We start from the raw sequence: 14,212 nt of genomic DNA, 5'->3' as shown, positions 1-14,212 counted from the left end.
CCTGGACAACTGCAACAGTGGTCTCCTACATCACATGCTCGCCCCCTACAACGCATACTGCACTCTACAGCCAGAGTGACCTTTTAAAAAGAAAATCTCATTCACCTCACTTCCCTGATTAAAGACCATCTATGGTTTCCAATGCTTTATAATGACTCTTTATCGTGGTCTACTTGAATGAGCTTTCTCCCTGCCCACGTCTCCAGATTGATTTCATGTCACATTTTCTGTGGTCATCAGCTCTCCTATTACAGTAGCCTTTTTCCAGTTCCTTGAATATTCTACATTCAGGACTTTCGCACATGCTGTTTTCTCTATTCCTTATCCCTATACAGCTTCCGTCATCATTTAGATCACAACTAAAACATCTTGAAAAACTAAATGCATCTTGAAAAAGCATTCTTATTCCTGCAGACTAGTTCCGATTCCCTGGTAAATGCCCTAGAAGCCCCTACTCTTCATAGCACTTACAACTGTATCAACTCATTGTATAGTTTGACATTTCATGTTTTTCTCTCACTAGAATATAAACCTTATTAAAACAGACATTATTTTTTCACCATTGTTTTCTGTAGGCTCCAGAACGCCTTGTGCCCTGTAAATGCTCTGTAAATAAAGAGTAGGAAAAGTTGCATTCTGGATTACCATTTTGGAGAGTCACAATGCAAATTTAAAGATTAAAAACAAAAACAATTATTTAACTTTGATTAACCCATCATTTCCTGAACTTGCTTAACTACAGATCTTTCTACTACATAAGTTATTGGCATTTGTTGGACATCTGTATTCTAAGAAACACTCTGTGATAAAATATATACTGAGGTACCTGAACTGCTCCCCCCTTCATCCTAAATAGTGTCTTTCTGAAGTCATGATTTTATGACCTGGTCCCTCCCTAACCACCTGCGAGTTGTGGGCTTGTGAGGTGGTGCAGTCTCAAGGGCCTGAGGATAGCATTCGAAGAATTCATCACGGGCTTTGGCCAAGCAGAGAATAGGAATTTGGTCTGCAGAGAAAGAAGGAAGCAGCCCGGGGAAGAGAAGTGTTAGGCAGGGATCCCACAGTCAGAAGGGATCAGGCAAGACTACAGGAATGAGATGAACTGATGGGGCATGCCTGTCTGAAGAAATTCAAATTTAGAATTCTTTCAACTAGTAGTTCTCAAAGTATGATCCCCCAGTATCACCTGGGAACTTTTTAGAAAACAACTTCTCAGGACCCATCCCCAAGATATTACAAAACCTGGGGTGAGACTCAAAAATCGGTGTTTGTAACAAGCCCTTCAGGTAATTCTGATGCACACAGGCACTTTGGACCATGGGCCAAACCATAAATATCCGAGGAACAAAACTCATCCACAGTCTGACAACTGGCAACCTCTGCAGAAAGCGAGAGGAACCAGAAAGTAGCAGTCTTGACTGTGCGTGACTTTTCAGACCCAGGTTCCATTCTCTCCTGATTCCGACTTATCCAAGTCCTGGAGATATTCCTGCATATTTTCGGTAAATTCCCTTTTTTTGCTTAAGCTGTTTTGGTGAGGTTTTATTGTTTGAATCCAAAGAAAGATTAAATTATATCAATTAAAAAAAAAAACCAAAACCAAAACCAAAAACTGGATTCAAACAAAGCCTGGTTCTACCAGAAATGAACTGTGAGGCCTTAGACAAGTCCCTTCTCTCCAGGCCACAGTGCCATCACCTACAAATGATGGGGTTGGACTGGATGATAATCTGAGGGGCCTTCACGTTCTAATACACCAGACTAGACAACGACTCCTCTGGATAATCTCTTGATTCTACAGATTCCTTAAGAAAGATCCCTAAGTTTCTTTAGTTCTACCTGATGACTCCAGGTAGTTAAAGCAACAAAAACAGAAAACAAACAAAACAAACTGAAACACCCAACTCAGTCTCTCTTTCCGTGTCTTTCGAAGGCATCATCTATTAATTATGGGAATGTTTTAAATAATAGGGGTTACTTGATGTTCCAATTTTTTAAATTTAAAATTAAATTTTAGCATATTATCATTAAGCTAACTTCATTTAAGGTGGCTGTCATGAAATGTATATAGAAAACATATTTAAGACCAAATTATAGTACCATAAATAAAAAGTCATTTTTTGGCAATTTTTCTCTTTATAGAAGTGCACTAATCCAAGCAATCAATATTAAATGAAATGGCAGAATATTTTAAAGATTTTTTAAACACGTACAAAGTTTTCAAGGAAAATATCCTAAAATCAATAGTATCTAAAATAAATAAGAACATCCTCTGTTAAGCCTACAAACCTTACATTATATAACTTTTTAGTTAACAAAGAATAAAAACTAGTATTGTTTTGACCCTTAAATTCCCACCCCAGCAGACTTTTCCCTGATACTGAAATGAAAATAATAACCAAATGCTTTGATAGACAACTCATTACAATGAGAACTGAAGGCTTCTGAAACCAGACAAAGATTTTTCTGTATCTCCCAGATGCTACAGAAAGTAGGGGAAATATTTCAGTCTCCCACCCAAAAATGAACTCTATATCTGCACTTAAAATAAGTGCTTTGGAAATGATCAAGATCAAGGTAGAGTTTTCAAAAGGCAGAAAATGTTCCCAAGGCAGAGTAAAGAAAAAAGTTTATTGAGAGAAAATAAAAACAAGGGGGAAGAAATCTTTCAACAGAGTAGAAACTGTTAGTCTCTCTCTCCCTCTGTGTCCCTGAAAGGTTTTGATCCAACCCTATTTGTTATCCCAGAAAAGCTCTTCTGAAGAAAGGTCTCAGTGTAAGAACTGCTTGAAAGAAGCCAACCCCTTGGAAATAGGAATGGGTGAGCCATTTATTAATGTCAAATATGCTGCCTGCATGAATTAGTCAGCTTGTCTTTTGGAAGCCATGCAGAAGGGTTCTCGTGAAGCTGCCTCTTAGTGTCCCCACACTTCTGGCTTTAATCACATCAGCAACCACCACCAGAAAATAAAATTAAAAAATGAAAATGCTGAACGTAACTACATTCAACATTCTAAATAGACGAGTCATCAATTTTTCAGGACTTCTTACTGAAGTATCACCACAGCAAATAAAGGCTTGCTCAGATCTGAAAGGAAAAGCAAAACAGTCATTTTCCTAAACTGGCAAAATGTAACCAAATTACTACAAAACTGACCTTAGAAACAAAAAGAAATGGAGCAGAAAAAGGCCAGATTTCTTACTGGCAGTACCACAGTGGCAAATATCCCAGAACTGAGAAAAGCTGCCAAGTAGAAGAGAAAAAATTAAAGGACTTTCCAAAACCAGCCAAGTCCAGTGCACATGGCATTCCCAACAGCTGGAGAGTGCTTCAGAAGCAACACACAGGTATAAGGTCCAGCCTCATTCTTTATTTACAGCACAGTTCAAAGTCATTAAATCAAGTACAAAAGAAATGGCTCCCATTTCCTGGATTGGCATCAAACATCCTTCCTACCAGCTGCAATTACATCACTTTTATCTATCTTCTGCTTTTCCTTTTGGGAGGGGAGGGGTGGGAAGTCACAAATGGGCCAAACAGAGTTCAACCTCAAAACCAAGAGAAATCCATGCTTGCAGAGAAACAAAGGAAGTGACTCTCTCTTGTGAAAGGCAGTCAGGAACTCTGCTCCAGTTATGAGGGCCACTGATGGTGTGGGAAAGCTGTCACAAAGATTCTTCCTGGAGGTGGCACAAAGATGGCAAGAACTGAGGTGTAGGATGGCTGCTGTTACCCTCTCTTCTATCTTACCCTTTGCCCCGTCAAATTTAATGATAAACAAGGGAAAGTAATTACATATAGAAAACCAAAGTGCATGGGAACGTGGACGGAATGAACATTAAAGAAGGAACTGAAAATTATCCGAAATTGCTCAGGGCTTCTTTGTCAGACTGGCATAGAAATCTCTGATCCATTGCTTCATGTGTCTAACTTCGAAGGAGCGGGCTACTAGCACAGTCGTGGGATCAAAGGCATTGCTGGCTCGGAGATCTAGGTGATGGGCCCCGTCTGGGATGGTGACTGCAACCAAGGTGTCGGTGATATCCTTGGTTACTCCACCTCCTGACCAGGGGTCTAGTTCACCATTGCTACGTGAGGGAAAGAAGAAAAAATAAGATTGTTAGTTTTTTATATCTATACCCAGATAAAATAGGAGAAACCTAGTATATGCTCAACATCTAAAATGACAAGCTTTTAACCTGGGGGATTTGATCTACGATCTGTCATACAGAAAGGTGCTTTAAGCTGGAGTTTTACAATTTTTCTGCAGCTACGTACAAGAAATAAGACCAGAGGAGACTGAAGGTGGTGCCCGTGAATCAACCCAGATGGTACTGGAACCTGAAATTTAGAATTCCAATCTCGGCTTCATCAGTCAAAAGCTGTATGACCTTACACAAGTTACCTGACTCAGTTTCTTCATCTGCAAAATAAAGATAACAAGGCCTACTTCTTAAAGTTGTTGTAAGGGTTAAACCAGATGGTACATGTGGATGTATTTAATAAGCACAAGTGTCAGGTACATGAGTCCCTCAATAATGGTTTCCTTCTTTCCTAGGATCCAACTACCAAAGTGATAAGGGAAAACTCCTGTATTTAAAAACGTTAATTATGTCTTCGCTCTTAAAAAAAAACTGTTTCTTTTTTTAAGAAAAAATAATACTTTACACTTAGAACAATGTTTAATTGGATGTACTATAGGATGTAAATAAGATAGTAGAACTAAAAAAATTCCTCTGGATCTAGAATCAAGAAAATTTGGGCATTATTCAAAGATCCTCATTTTATATTAGCTTTAAAAGTGAAGGAAATGTCATTAGGTTTTTAGTCTTGCCTGGTTCACACATTACAGATGTAAACAGGATCAGTCCCTGAAATAGGCTATTTTGTTTAGCTGAGAAAAAAACACAATCATATTTAACAGCTCTGTTGAGATATAATTCACCAACCACAAAAGTCATTGATGTAAAATGTACAATTCAATGGTTTTTTAGTATATTCAGAATTGTGTAACCATCACAATCAATTTTAGAACATTTCATCACCCCAAAAAAGAAACTCATACAAAATGGCAGTCAATCCCCATTTCCCTCCCCCACATCCCCTTGCTTTCAGCCAAAGGCAACCACTACTCTACTCTCCAACTCTACAGATTTGCCTATTCTGAAGACTTCATATAGATGCAATTATACAATAAGTGGCCTTTTGTTACTGGCTCCTTTTACTTTGGCATAATGTTTTCAAGTTCCATCCATTTTGCAGCATGTACCAGCACATCATTCCTTTTTTATTGCCAAATAATATTCCATTGTATGGATATTACACTTTTTATTTATCCATGCATCAGATGCATGTTTGTGTTTCCACTTTTTGGCTATTGTTAATATTGCTGCTATAAAAATTCATGTACAAGTTTTTGCATGCTATCATTTCTCTTGGACATGTATCTAGGTATGGAATTTCTGGGATATGTGATGACATTACCTTTTGATGAACGGCAAAACTATTTTCTAAGATTGCTACACCATTTTATATTACCAATAACAAAATATAAAGGTTCCAATTTCTCTATATCCTCGCTATCACTTATTATCTGTCTTTTTGATTGTAGCCATCCTATGTTGGTCTGAAATGGAATCTCACTGTGGTTTTTATTTGCATTTCCCAAAAAACTGATAGTATTGAGCATTTTTTCCTGTGCTGATTGACCATTTATGTTTTTTTTCTTTGAAAAAATGGCCATTCAGATACTTGCTCATTTTTATATTGGGTTATTAATTAAATCATGTGATCCATTTTAAGTTAACTTTTTTCCTATGATAAAATAAGGAACCCAACTTCATTCTTTTACATGTGAATACCCAGTTTTCTCAACACTTTCTTGAAAAAAAAACTATTCTTTCCCCAGTGAATTATCTTGGCACTCTTGTCAATAATCAGTTGAACATACATATCAGGGTTGACTTGAAAACTGTCAATTCTCTTCTACTGATGTATATGTCTATCTTTATGTCAGTATCACACTGTATTATTATAGTAGCTTTTAAGGTTAAAACCAGGAAGTATGAGTTCTTTAAATATGTTCTTCCTTGTAAAGACTGTTTTGGCTATTCTGGGTCCCTTTATTCTTACATGAATTTTAAGATCAGATTGTTAATTTCTGTAAAAAAGAAAAAAAACAGCTGGGATTTTTTATGAGGATTAAATTGAATCTGTAGATCAATTTTTGGAGTGCTGATATATATATTTTTTATTTTGATATCATTAATGTGCAATTACTTGAACATTATGGTTACTAGACCCCCCCCATTATCAACTCCCCACCACATACCCCATTACAGTCACTGTCCATCAGCATAGTAAGATGCTGTAGAATCACTACCTGTCTTCTCTGTATATACTGCCTTTCCCATGTCACCCCCCCCTACATTATGTGTGCTAATTATAATGCCCCATTTTGGGAGTACTGATATTTTAATAATATTACCTCTTCTACAAGAACATGAGATGACTTTCCATTTATTTACATCTTTAATTTCTTCCATCAACGTTTTGTAGTTTTCAATGTATGTGTCTTGCACTTCCTCTGTTGAACTTACTTCTAAGTACTTTATTCTTGATGCTATCATAAACTAAACTGTTCCCTGGTATTAACTCCAGCTTTTGATAATTCTTAACTCCAAATTAGCCCTTCCCACTGTCTTGCCATTTTCTGTTAATGGCAATCCTATCCTTCTAGTTGCTCAGGTAAAAAAATTTGGTGTCACTCATTAATCTTTCTTTCATACCCATCTGTCAAATAATCCTATCAGCTCTGTCTTCAAATATACCCAGAATTTAAACAGTTCTCACCACCTCACTGCCATCACTCTGGTACAAGTCACCATTATCTCTAGCCTGAATAGCTTTTTAACTCATCTTCCTGCTTCTACTCTTGTCTCTTTGCAATCTAACTATCAATACAGCAGCCAATTTGATCTTGTTAAAATCTGACTCAGATTATGTTACTCCTCTGCTCAAAAAAGTCCCAAGTTTTCCCATCTCCTTCAGAGTAAAAACCAAAGTCCTCACAAGCACCTACAAGTCTCTCCATGATGTGAGCCCTCTGCTGTCTCCAGTTTCATCTCCTGCTACCCTCTTCCTCATTAACCCCACTCCAGCCACCCTGACTTCTTTAATGTACCTGGCAGAGGACAAGCTGGGATATTTCTCTCTCAAGGCCACTGCCCTTGCTTATTCCTCTGTTTGGAATGTTTATCCCCACCAACCTCATGGTTAGCTCCTTCCTCCAGATCATTTTTCAAGTCACCCCTTGGTAGATCTTCCTTGGTCACTTTCATCTAAACTTTCAAACCTTTCCTTCCCCCGACATTTCATAGCACTCTTTCCTGCTTCATTTTTTTCCTTAGCATTTATCTCCTAATGTATGTATAGGTACTATCTTGTTTATTACCTATCTCTCAAACCAGAACTCCATGAGGGCAGATTTTTTTCCATTTTGTTTTACTGTACCTGTAATGTCAAGAACCAGGCCCAGCACACAGTAGAAGCCAAACAAATATTTATTAAATGGATGAAAAAAGAATGTCAGTGTCTAGTTGTCTGTGGCCTTGTACCAGATACCCTATAGAGATCTATAAATACATGTATGCAAGTTCAAGAACATGTAAATCACTTCAGTATTTTTCACATGGGAAAGCAGAGTAGATATAAATGATTAATATAAATATATAGAATGACCATCAGCTATGTATAGTAGTAGTAAGAACAATGAACTAAGTTAGCAGATCTAGGTTTTATACACTTAGTAGCCCATGACTCTGGGTAAAAGTCATGAACCTCAACTCCTACCTGTATTACCAAAAAAAAAATGATAATATTGTGAGGCCCAAGTAAAATAATATATATGGGAGTAAGGTATACCCTATAAAATATTACACAAATATAGTGTTATTGTATTATCATATTTTGTAAACATGAGAAGTGTTAATACTTCTGAGAGGTAAGTGAATCATGAAAAGGGATGTGAAAGCATTTCTCATAGAAATTTGGCCAGAAAACTAGTCCAATTAGTGCAATCAACATTTTCTAGGTAAATCCACAAATTAAATAAGATGAGCATTTAAGTATATTAAATATGTGTTTGAAATACAATTTTAACCCCATTCTATTCTCACCACACTTTAAAAAAAACTAATTCAACTGCAACTTAATAACATTATTCAAAAAAAAAAATCACTACAAAAATGTGCACTGTTGGTTTTGTTAAAAGCAAAAGGGAAAACTGACATGCAAAATAGCCTTCATTTTCAACTGCCAGATAAATTTTTAAAGTAAACTGCACAAGGAGTTGGATTCTCTTAAGTGAACAAATAGCCTTTATCATTATTCCAATTTGACGGGACCAACCCAGATAGGAAACTCTCTTGTTATTTGCAAAACAAAAAAGCCATCCCAATAGCCACATAATAAGCAAACTGCGTTTGATTTAAAAGGTCATCTGAATCAGCCCAGTGGCTTAGCAACAGTGTTTAGAGTTGCTGAGAGACCTAAGATGCACATGGACTTGAATTTCTTGGTCCTAGACACGTGAAAGTTAAACCAGTCACTGGGAAATTTACAAAAAAATAAATAAATAGCTTTCGTGAGAGAATCTCTATGCCTGGATAAAATTCCCAACAATGAGACTCATTTAAGTGCTGGCAACAATTAATTTTCCTGAGAAATTATGTTAAACTATCTAGTTCCTCAAGGCTCCTTTTTGGATTTATATTTAAGTAACTTCTTACTAGTTGGGAGTTAGGAAAAATATAAATCCTTTTAACAAAACTAACAAAACTACTAGGAATAAAAAAAATTGCTGAAACAGACTATTAAGAGTACTCTTTAGTAAGTCCTCATTTATTCACCAAATGTTTACTGAATGCCTATTACGTGTCAAGCACTAAAAAGACACTATGTGTCTGCAGTGAACAGACAAAATCTTTGCCCTCCTGGTGCTTACTTGTGTGATAATCTATCCACCCCTTAAAGTAACCATTAGGTAGTCATTATTTCTAACTTACATAAATTGGCAATTTGCATTAGGCTACAGCTAACTCTGTGAGGACTGGCATCCAGGTCTCCCAGACTTTAAAGCCCAAGTTTTTCACTGGCAAATCTCCAATCCAATAGCCAGAGGAGGCAGACAGCCAGATGTGAGCGGAGCAGGCAGGGGTGCGGGGACAGAGGGAGGGTGGGTAGGAGGCAGTGGATGGGAATGGACTTCAGTGCACTGTTTACTTACATTCTACACACTCCATGTAAACTGTCTTCAAGGGAAGTGTGGAGTGACACTGTAGGTAAGGGACCAGCCAAAGCTGGCTGGTTCCAATATGGAGAAGAAGTTGCCCCAAACTTCACCCCAAAATACATATACACTCATTACCATTGTAAAGATCATACCTCCCAGCACAATGACAGTCCCAATGAGAACCAAATGTAGTCAAAAACTTACCCACCCAGCCTGAAGGTAGAGTAAGCCTAAATTCTGAGAAGACTGCCAGTCCCCTTTGAAACCTATTCCCATATAGTAAATAGTCATCTTCCTTTACATAAAAAAGCTCCCTACGCATCCTCAATGAGACCTCCTCTAATATGCTCTGCTCAACTCTCAAGCTTGTACTTTTGCTTTTCTTTAAATTATTTTTTTCCAATAAATTCATAAAGTGCAGCCACCTTTGTGTCTGTTCTTCAATTTTTTCTTGAGACAAGACTAAGAACCTGTCTCTTGTAACAAAACAATTACAGACTGGACCTTCCAGTCAGAAAAATGGTCACATTTGGGTTAACATGAGGCGACTTAAAGAGAAAAGCAGGAACATAAAGATACTCTACACATTGTTCCATGGATATTTCCTCACTCATCAACCAGAAACACTTTCTAGCGGATAGCCATTAAGTAGAAAGAACAGAGACACCCAAGGCTGCTCCTTAACTTTGGGAATGTGCTTTCTTCAGAAAAGCAGGAGAATTTTGAATTTTTAAATGACTTAAAAATTTTTACACTGGACTTTTCACATGTAGCAACATATAAAAAAGATCTTTTTAAAAGTAGAAAGATAAACCAATATCATCACATAATACCTGCCTTTAAACTTTCACAGGCCTGTGAACCCTTCCTGAGCTTTGTATTTCACTCCTTATCCTTACCAAAACATGCATTTATTGGGACCCTTATGTGACTAGAGTGGGTGCTAAAGGCACACAGATGATTAAGACAGACTCTCTGCCATTGCAAAGTTCACAATCACTAGGGGCAGACAGAAACAAACAGATAATTTCCACACAAAGGCTAAGTAATAGGCCTTAGGGGAGCTAACTGGGTAAGGAAACCTAACCTCCCTGGAGGAATGAGGCAAGGCTTTTTGGAGGTCACCTATATCTCAAGAAAGGAGAAAAAGATGAAGGGAAAGAAAGGACATTCAAGGACAAATAGTTCCCTGTGGATAGAACGTAAGGTGCAAGACAGAGGATATAATTCCATTTATTCACTGAACAAGTATATTTTTGAGCATATATATTTGTCAGATCTGGGCCAAATGCTTCACTGGGCTAACTCTTAATCATCTCAACAACTCTGGGAGGGAGGGTGGTTATTCTCATTTTACAGAAAAGAAAACTGAAGATCAAAGAGCTTAAGTAATTTTATTTAAGACAGTTCATTGTACCTTTCTTTGCACAGCTGTTATAAAGGCCTTTCTGATAATGAAAAGTTTCTAATGCTGAGCTCTAATTTTCACCTAACTGGCTTTAAGTTTTATTCCCCAAACTTTTCTCACAAAACCTGTCCCCTCTTCCAATGATGACAATGATAACTGTCATTTTGATAGCCTGAGGAAAATAATATAAAAGGGCAAATGGATAACTAAAGTACTCATCTACAATGGAATCCAATAAAAAAGAACAATGTATAGAGCCAAACCTACATTTATATTAAAACCTTCATACAAGGATTTACCACTTTACAGTTCAACTTGAACTTCAGCTTTGTAAGGTCAAATTAAGGAAGGATGAGCTGAAAATGTCAGCATGCTAGAGAAATCCATATACATATTACATGGAGATAAGCTCCTAAAGAAAAACAAGAAATTGACACAAAGTACTTCCTCCTCTGAGGGAACAAAGATGAGCTTACAGACCCAAGGTTTGTATTTAAACTGTTTTCTGTCCCCAGTCTTTCACATATTCCTGATTTCAAAAAACCTAACATGGCACAGTTCTTTAAATACTCTCTCTATAATGAAACCTATTTATTTATTCAACTGTCACTTTATAAGACTGATCTGAAGAGTATAGTTTTGAAGAATCCTACTAGGACAAGGAGCAAAATTTAAAGAAATTACTTTTTTAAATGTTTTTCACTAAAGCACCTCATCTTTCATTTTGCGTAGGTACCGTGCTGGGTGAAAAAAGAACATGAATCCAATAAGGCTCTTTTGCAAAGTGGGCAGAGCCCAGTGCCCTAAGTTAGGGAATGATCCTTTAATCAGATCAGCACTCCTCATTGGAAACAGCTGTTGGCCATGTCCCTAAAGCCAAATTTGACTCTTGTTTAAAAGAGCTTGTAAAAGAGTGACATTTATAATTTAAACAATAGCTTCAGGTTAAGAAGTATATAAGGTATCTCTACTATTTTCAGGTAGTTTGGGGTAATTTCTTTATTTTTTTTTATTTTGGTATCATTAATCTACAATTACATGAGGAACATCATGTTTACTAGGTTCCCCCCATCACCAAGTCCCCCCTGCAAACCCATTTCAGTCACTGTCCATCAGCGTAGTAAGAGCTGTAGAATCACTACTTGTCTTCTCTGTGTTGCACAGCCCTCCCTGTGCCTCCCCTACATTTTACATGCTAATCGTAATCCTCCTTTCTTTTTTCAGTTTGGGGAAAGTTGTTGATTAAATGGTTGCTATCTTAATAGCTGACAACCTAATGTTCAAGCCAAAACTTGAAAATTGTAAAGTCACAATCAGATATACAGTCTACTCAATTAACTCCGACATATGTCACTTCAGAAGGAGCAGTGTAATGTAGAAGAACAAACATGCATGGGTTTTGCAGTCAGACAAGCCAAGGTTGAAATCTGGCTTTATCACTTAGTAACTATAAAAAGTTGGATAAGCTTCAGCAAGGCCTGAGCAAGGTGACCCTCCTCTCCTTAAAAAAAGGTACTATAGCAACTATTTCACAGGGTTGTTGTGAGGAGTCAATTAGGTAATTTATTTAAAGTGCCTCATATAGTGCCTGGAATAGAACAGAATGGGCACTTCCGAAGTGTTTCTTGAATAAATACTGAAAAATTTTTATTATCGTTAATAACAATAGCAAGACAAATTAACAACAGATTTTGTTCACTTTGTTCTGAAGAGGGTTTTTTTTATATTTTAATTCTGTTGCTGTTGTTTTTAAGCCTTAAACATGTTGGCAATGGTGTATAAAACCTATCTCCTCTTGGCATCCTGTCTTTCAAGGAAAATAGGATGGATACCACTGTTGTATACTTTTTATCACTGTCAATATTTTCCTGTTTCTGTTTCCTCAGCTATTCCACAAATGTCCTCATCAAACAAAGTTTTTCTTTGGACCAGCAAAAACTCACCTAAAAATGATGTTTGTATGTGAACTGATGTTTTTGCCTCCATAGACAGCAGTGATCCAGGAGGGCCTCGGTCTCACCCCCCACTGTCTAAAACAGTCATCAGAAAATTCTTTCAAGTCCCACGAATGAGGTTCAAACATGTCATCAATACCATTACTACAAAAGGGCATGACCATTTCTGTGCAGGCCTGAAAAAAAGCAAACCAGGAGAGAATACAATGAGAAAAGCAGGCACAAAGAGTGAAACTGTCCAAAGTCAAGCAGCAAGCCAGGCTTTGAATTCAGGCAATCTGGGTCCAGAGCCCCTGCTCTTTATCTCTATTCCATACCATCTCCCATTATTCCTGGAAAGGGTTGGCCTACAAGTCACAGAAGTTAGGGCTATATATTCCTTCTTTGTAAACTGCTTTCTTTCACATCTAATTTTGTAATTTTCAAAACAACTCTGGAGAGAAACTTTATTTTTAAGTCTTGTACAGATGAAGGAACAGAAAGGCTCAGAAAGTTAGACTCTCCTTCTTTTCTGTGTCCATAAAATGCTTTCTTCATAGGACTTATCAATATTAATGCTAGGTTAGTTACCTCTTTTCTGCCAAGCTGTATTTGAAGGTGAAATGTCTTATTTGTCTTTGTATTTTTTGGAGCATAGAAGGGTGCCTGCCATGTGGTAAATACTCAGAATATATTTGGTGATGACTAAACATATGAATGAATAAATGAATGAATGAATGAATGGGGAAACTTATCCATGGTCTCACAGTGGAAGGTAAGGGAGCCCAAATTTGGATCCAGGTTAGGTGACAAAATTGTGTGAATTCTCTATTACAGCACAACCATTCAGTGAAAAGTAAGTTCCACTTGGGGAAATTATATACACTTACTTGATAGCTCCAACCCAGGGATCCCAGATTGCCAGTTGCTGTCTCAGACATATTCAGGCATCTCACTTGGCCTGAATAATTGTAATATACATTCAGAGCTTGGAAAATGTTCTGTAACAGCTGTAAATCAGATACATTCGGATTTTTCAAATACTGGCACACTACCTGTCATTTTAGGGAGATAAAGGGAGAAGGGTTAGAATATAAATATAAAGTAATACTTTAATTAAACAAAGAAATATGATTTTGCTTTGATCACAAAACTGTCTTCAGTACCTAACTACATTGCCTGACAATTTCTCTCTCTTGCATATAACCTCTTCATAAATGAATAAACCTTTAAAATTACTCCCCAAGCTACAGCAGTAAATCCAAGCCATTTGTTTGGTAGGTGAAGTCCTCCCCCCGTGGTCACTAGCTTCACTTTCTGCAGCCTCTGTTCCAGCCTGGCAAAACCATTTCACCACACCAAGCCCTTTCCCTCCTCTTTGCCTGGGCTCACCCAGAAATGCCTTTTTCACACTCTCCCACACCACTAATGCCTGGTTCATCCACAGTCCTCAGCTCAAGCATCATCTCCTCTGTGAGGCCATCGTTGCTTATGCCCTCAGGGGAGAACTAAATCACTCCTTTCTTTGTGTCTGCACTATACCCTGCGCCTACTTCTGTCAGAGCCTCTGCAATGCT

At 37.5% G+C, this 14,212-nt stretch overlaps 1 protein-coding gene across 5 annotated transcripts in view; it reads right to left on the bottom strand.

The window, feature by feature from the left end:
- Window positions 1-3,351: 3,351 nt before the first annotated feature.
- The window catches only part of PRCP (prolylcarboxypeptidase), a 66,554-nt gene continuing 55,693 nt past the window's right edge, over window positions 3,352-14,212 (bottom strand). For all 5 annotated transcript variants that reach the window (XM_036895451.2, XM_036895452.2, XM_036895455.2 and 2 more), the window contains 3 exons: window positions 13,526-13,690; window positions 12,645-12,832; window positions 3,352-4,089 (listed from right to left, as the gene is read on the bottom strand). In XM_036895451.2, coding sequence (XP_036751346.1) covers window positions 3,873-4,089; window positions 12,645-12,832; window positions 13,526-13,690 — 570 coding nt within the window. In that variant the 3' untranslated portion in view covers window positions 3,352-3,872. The remainder of the gene's footprint in view (window positions 4,090-12,644; window positions 12,833-13,525; window positions 13,691-14,212) is intronic.

Source organism: Manis pentadactyla, chromosome 9 (assembly GCF_030020395.1).
Source record: "Manis pentadactyla isolate mManPen7 chromosome 9, mManPen7.hap1, whole genome shotgun sequence".
NCBI lineage: Eukaryota > Metazoa > Chordata > Mammalia > Pholidota > Manidae > Manis > Manis pentadactyla.
Note: the sequence above shows the minus strand (reverse complement) of the source record. Positions and strands in the feature narration are given on the sequence as shown.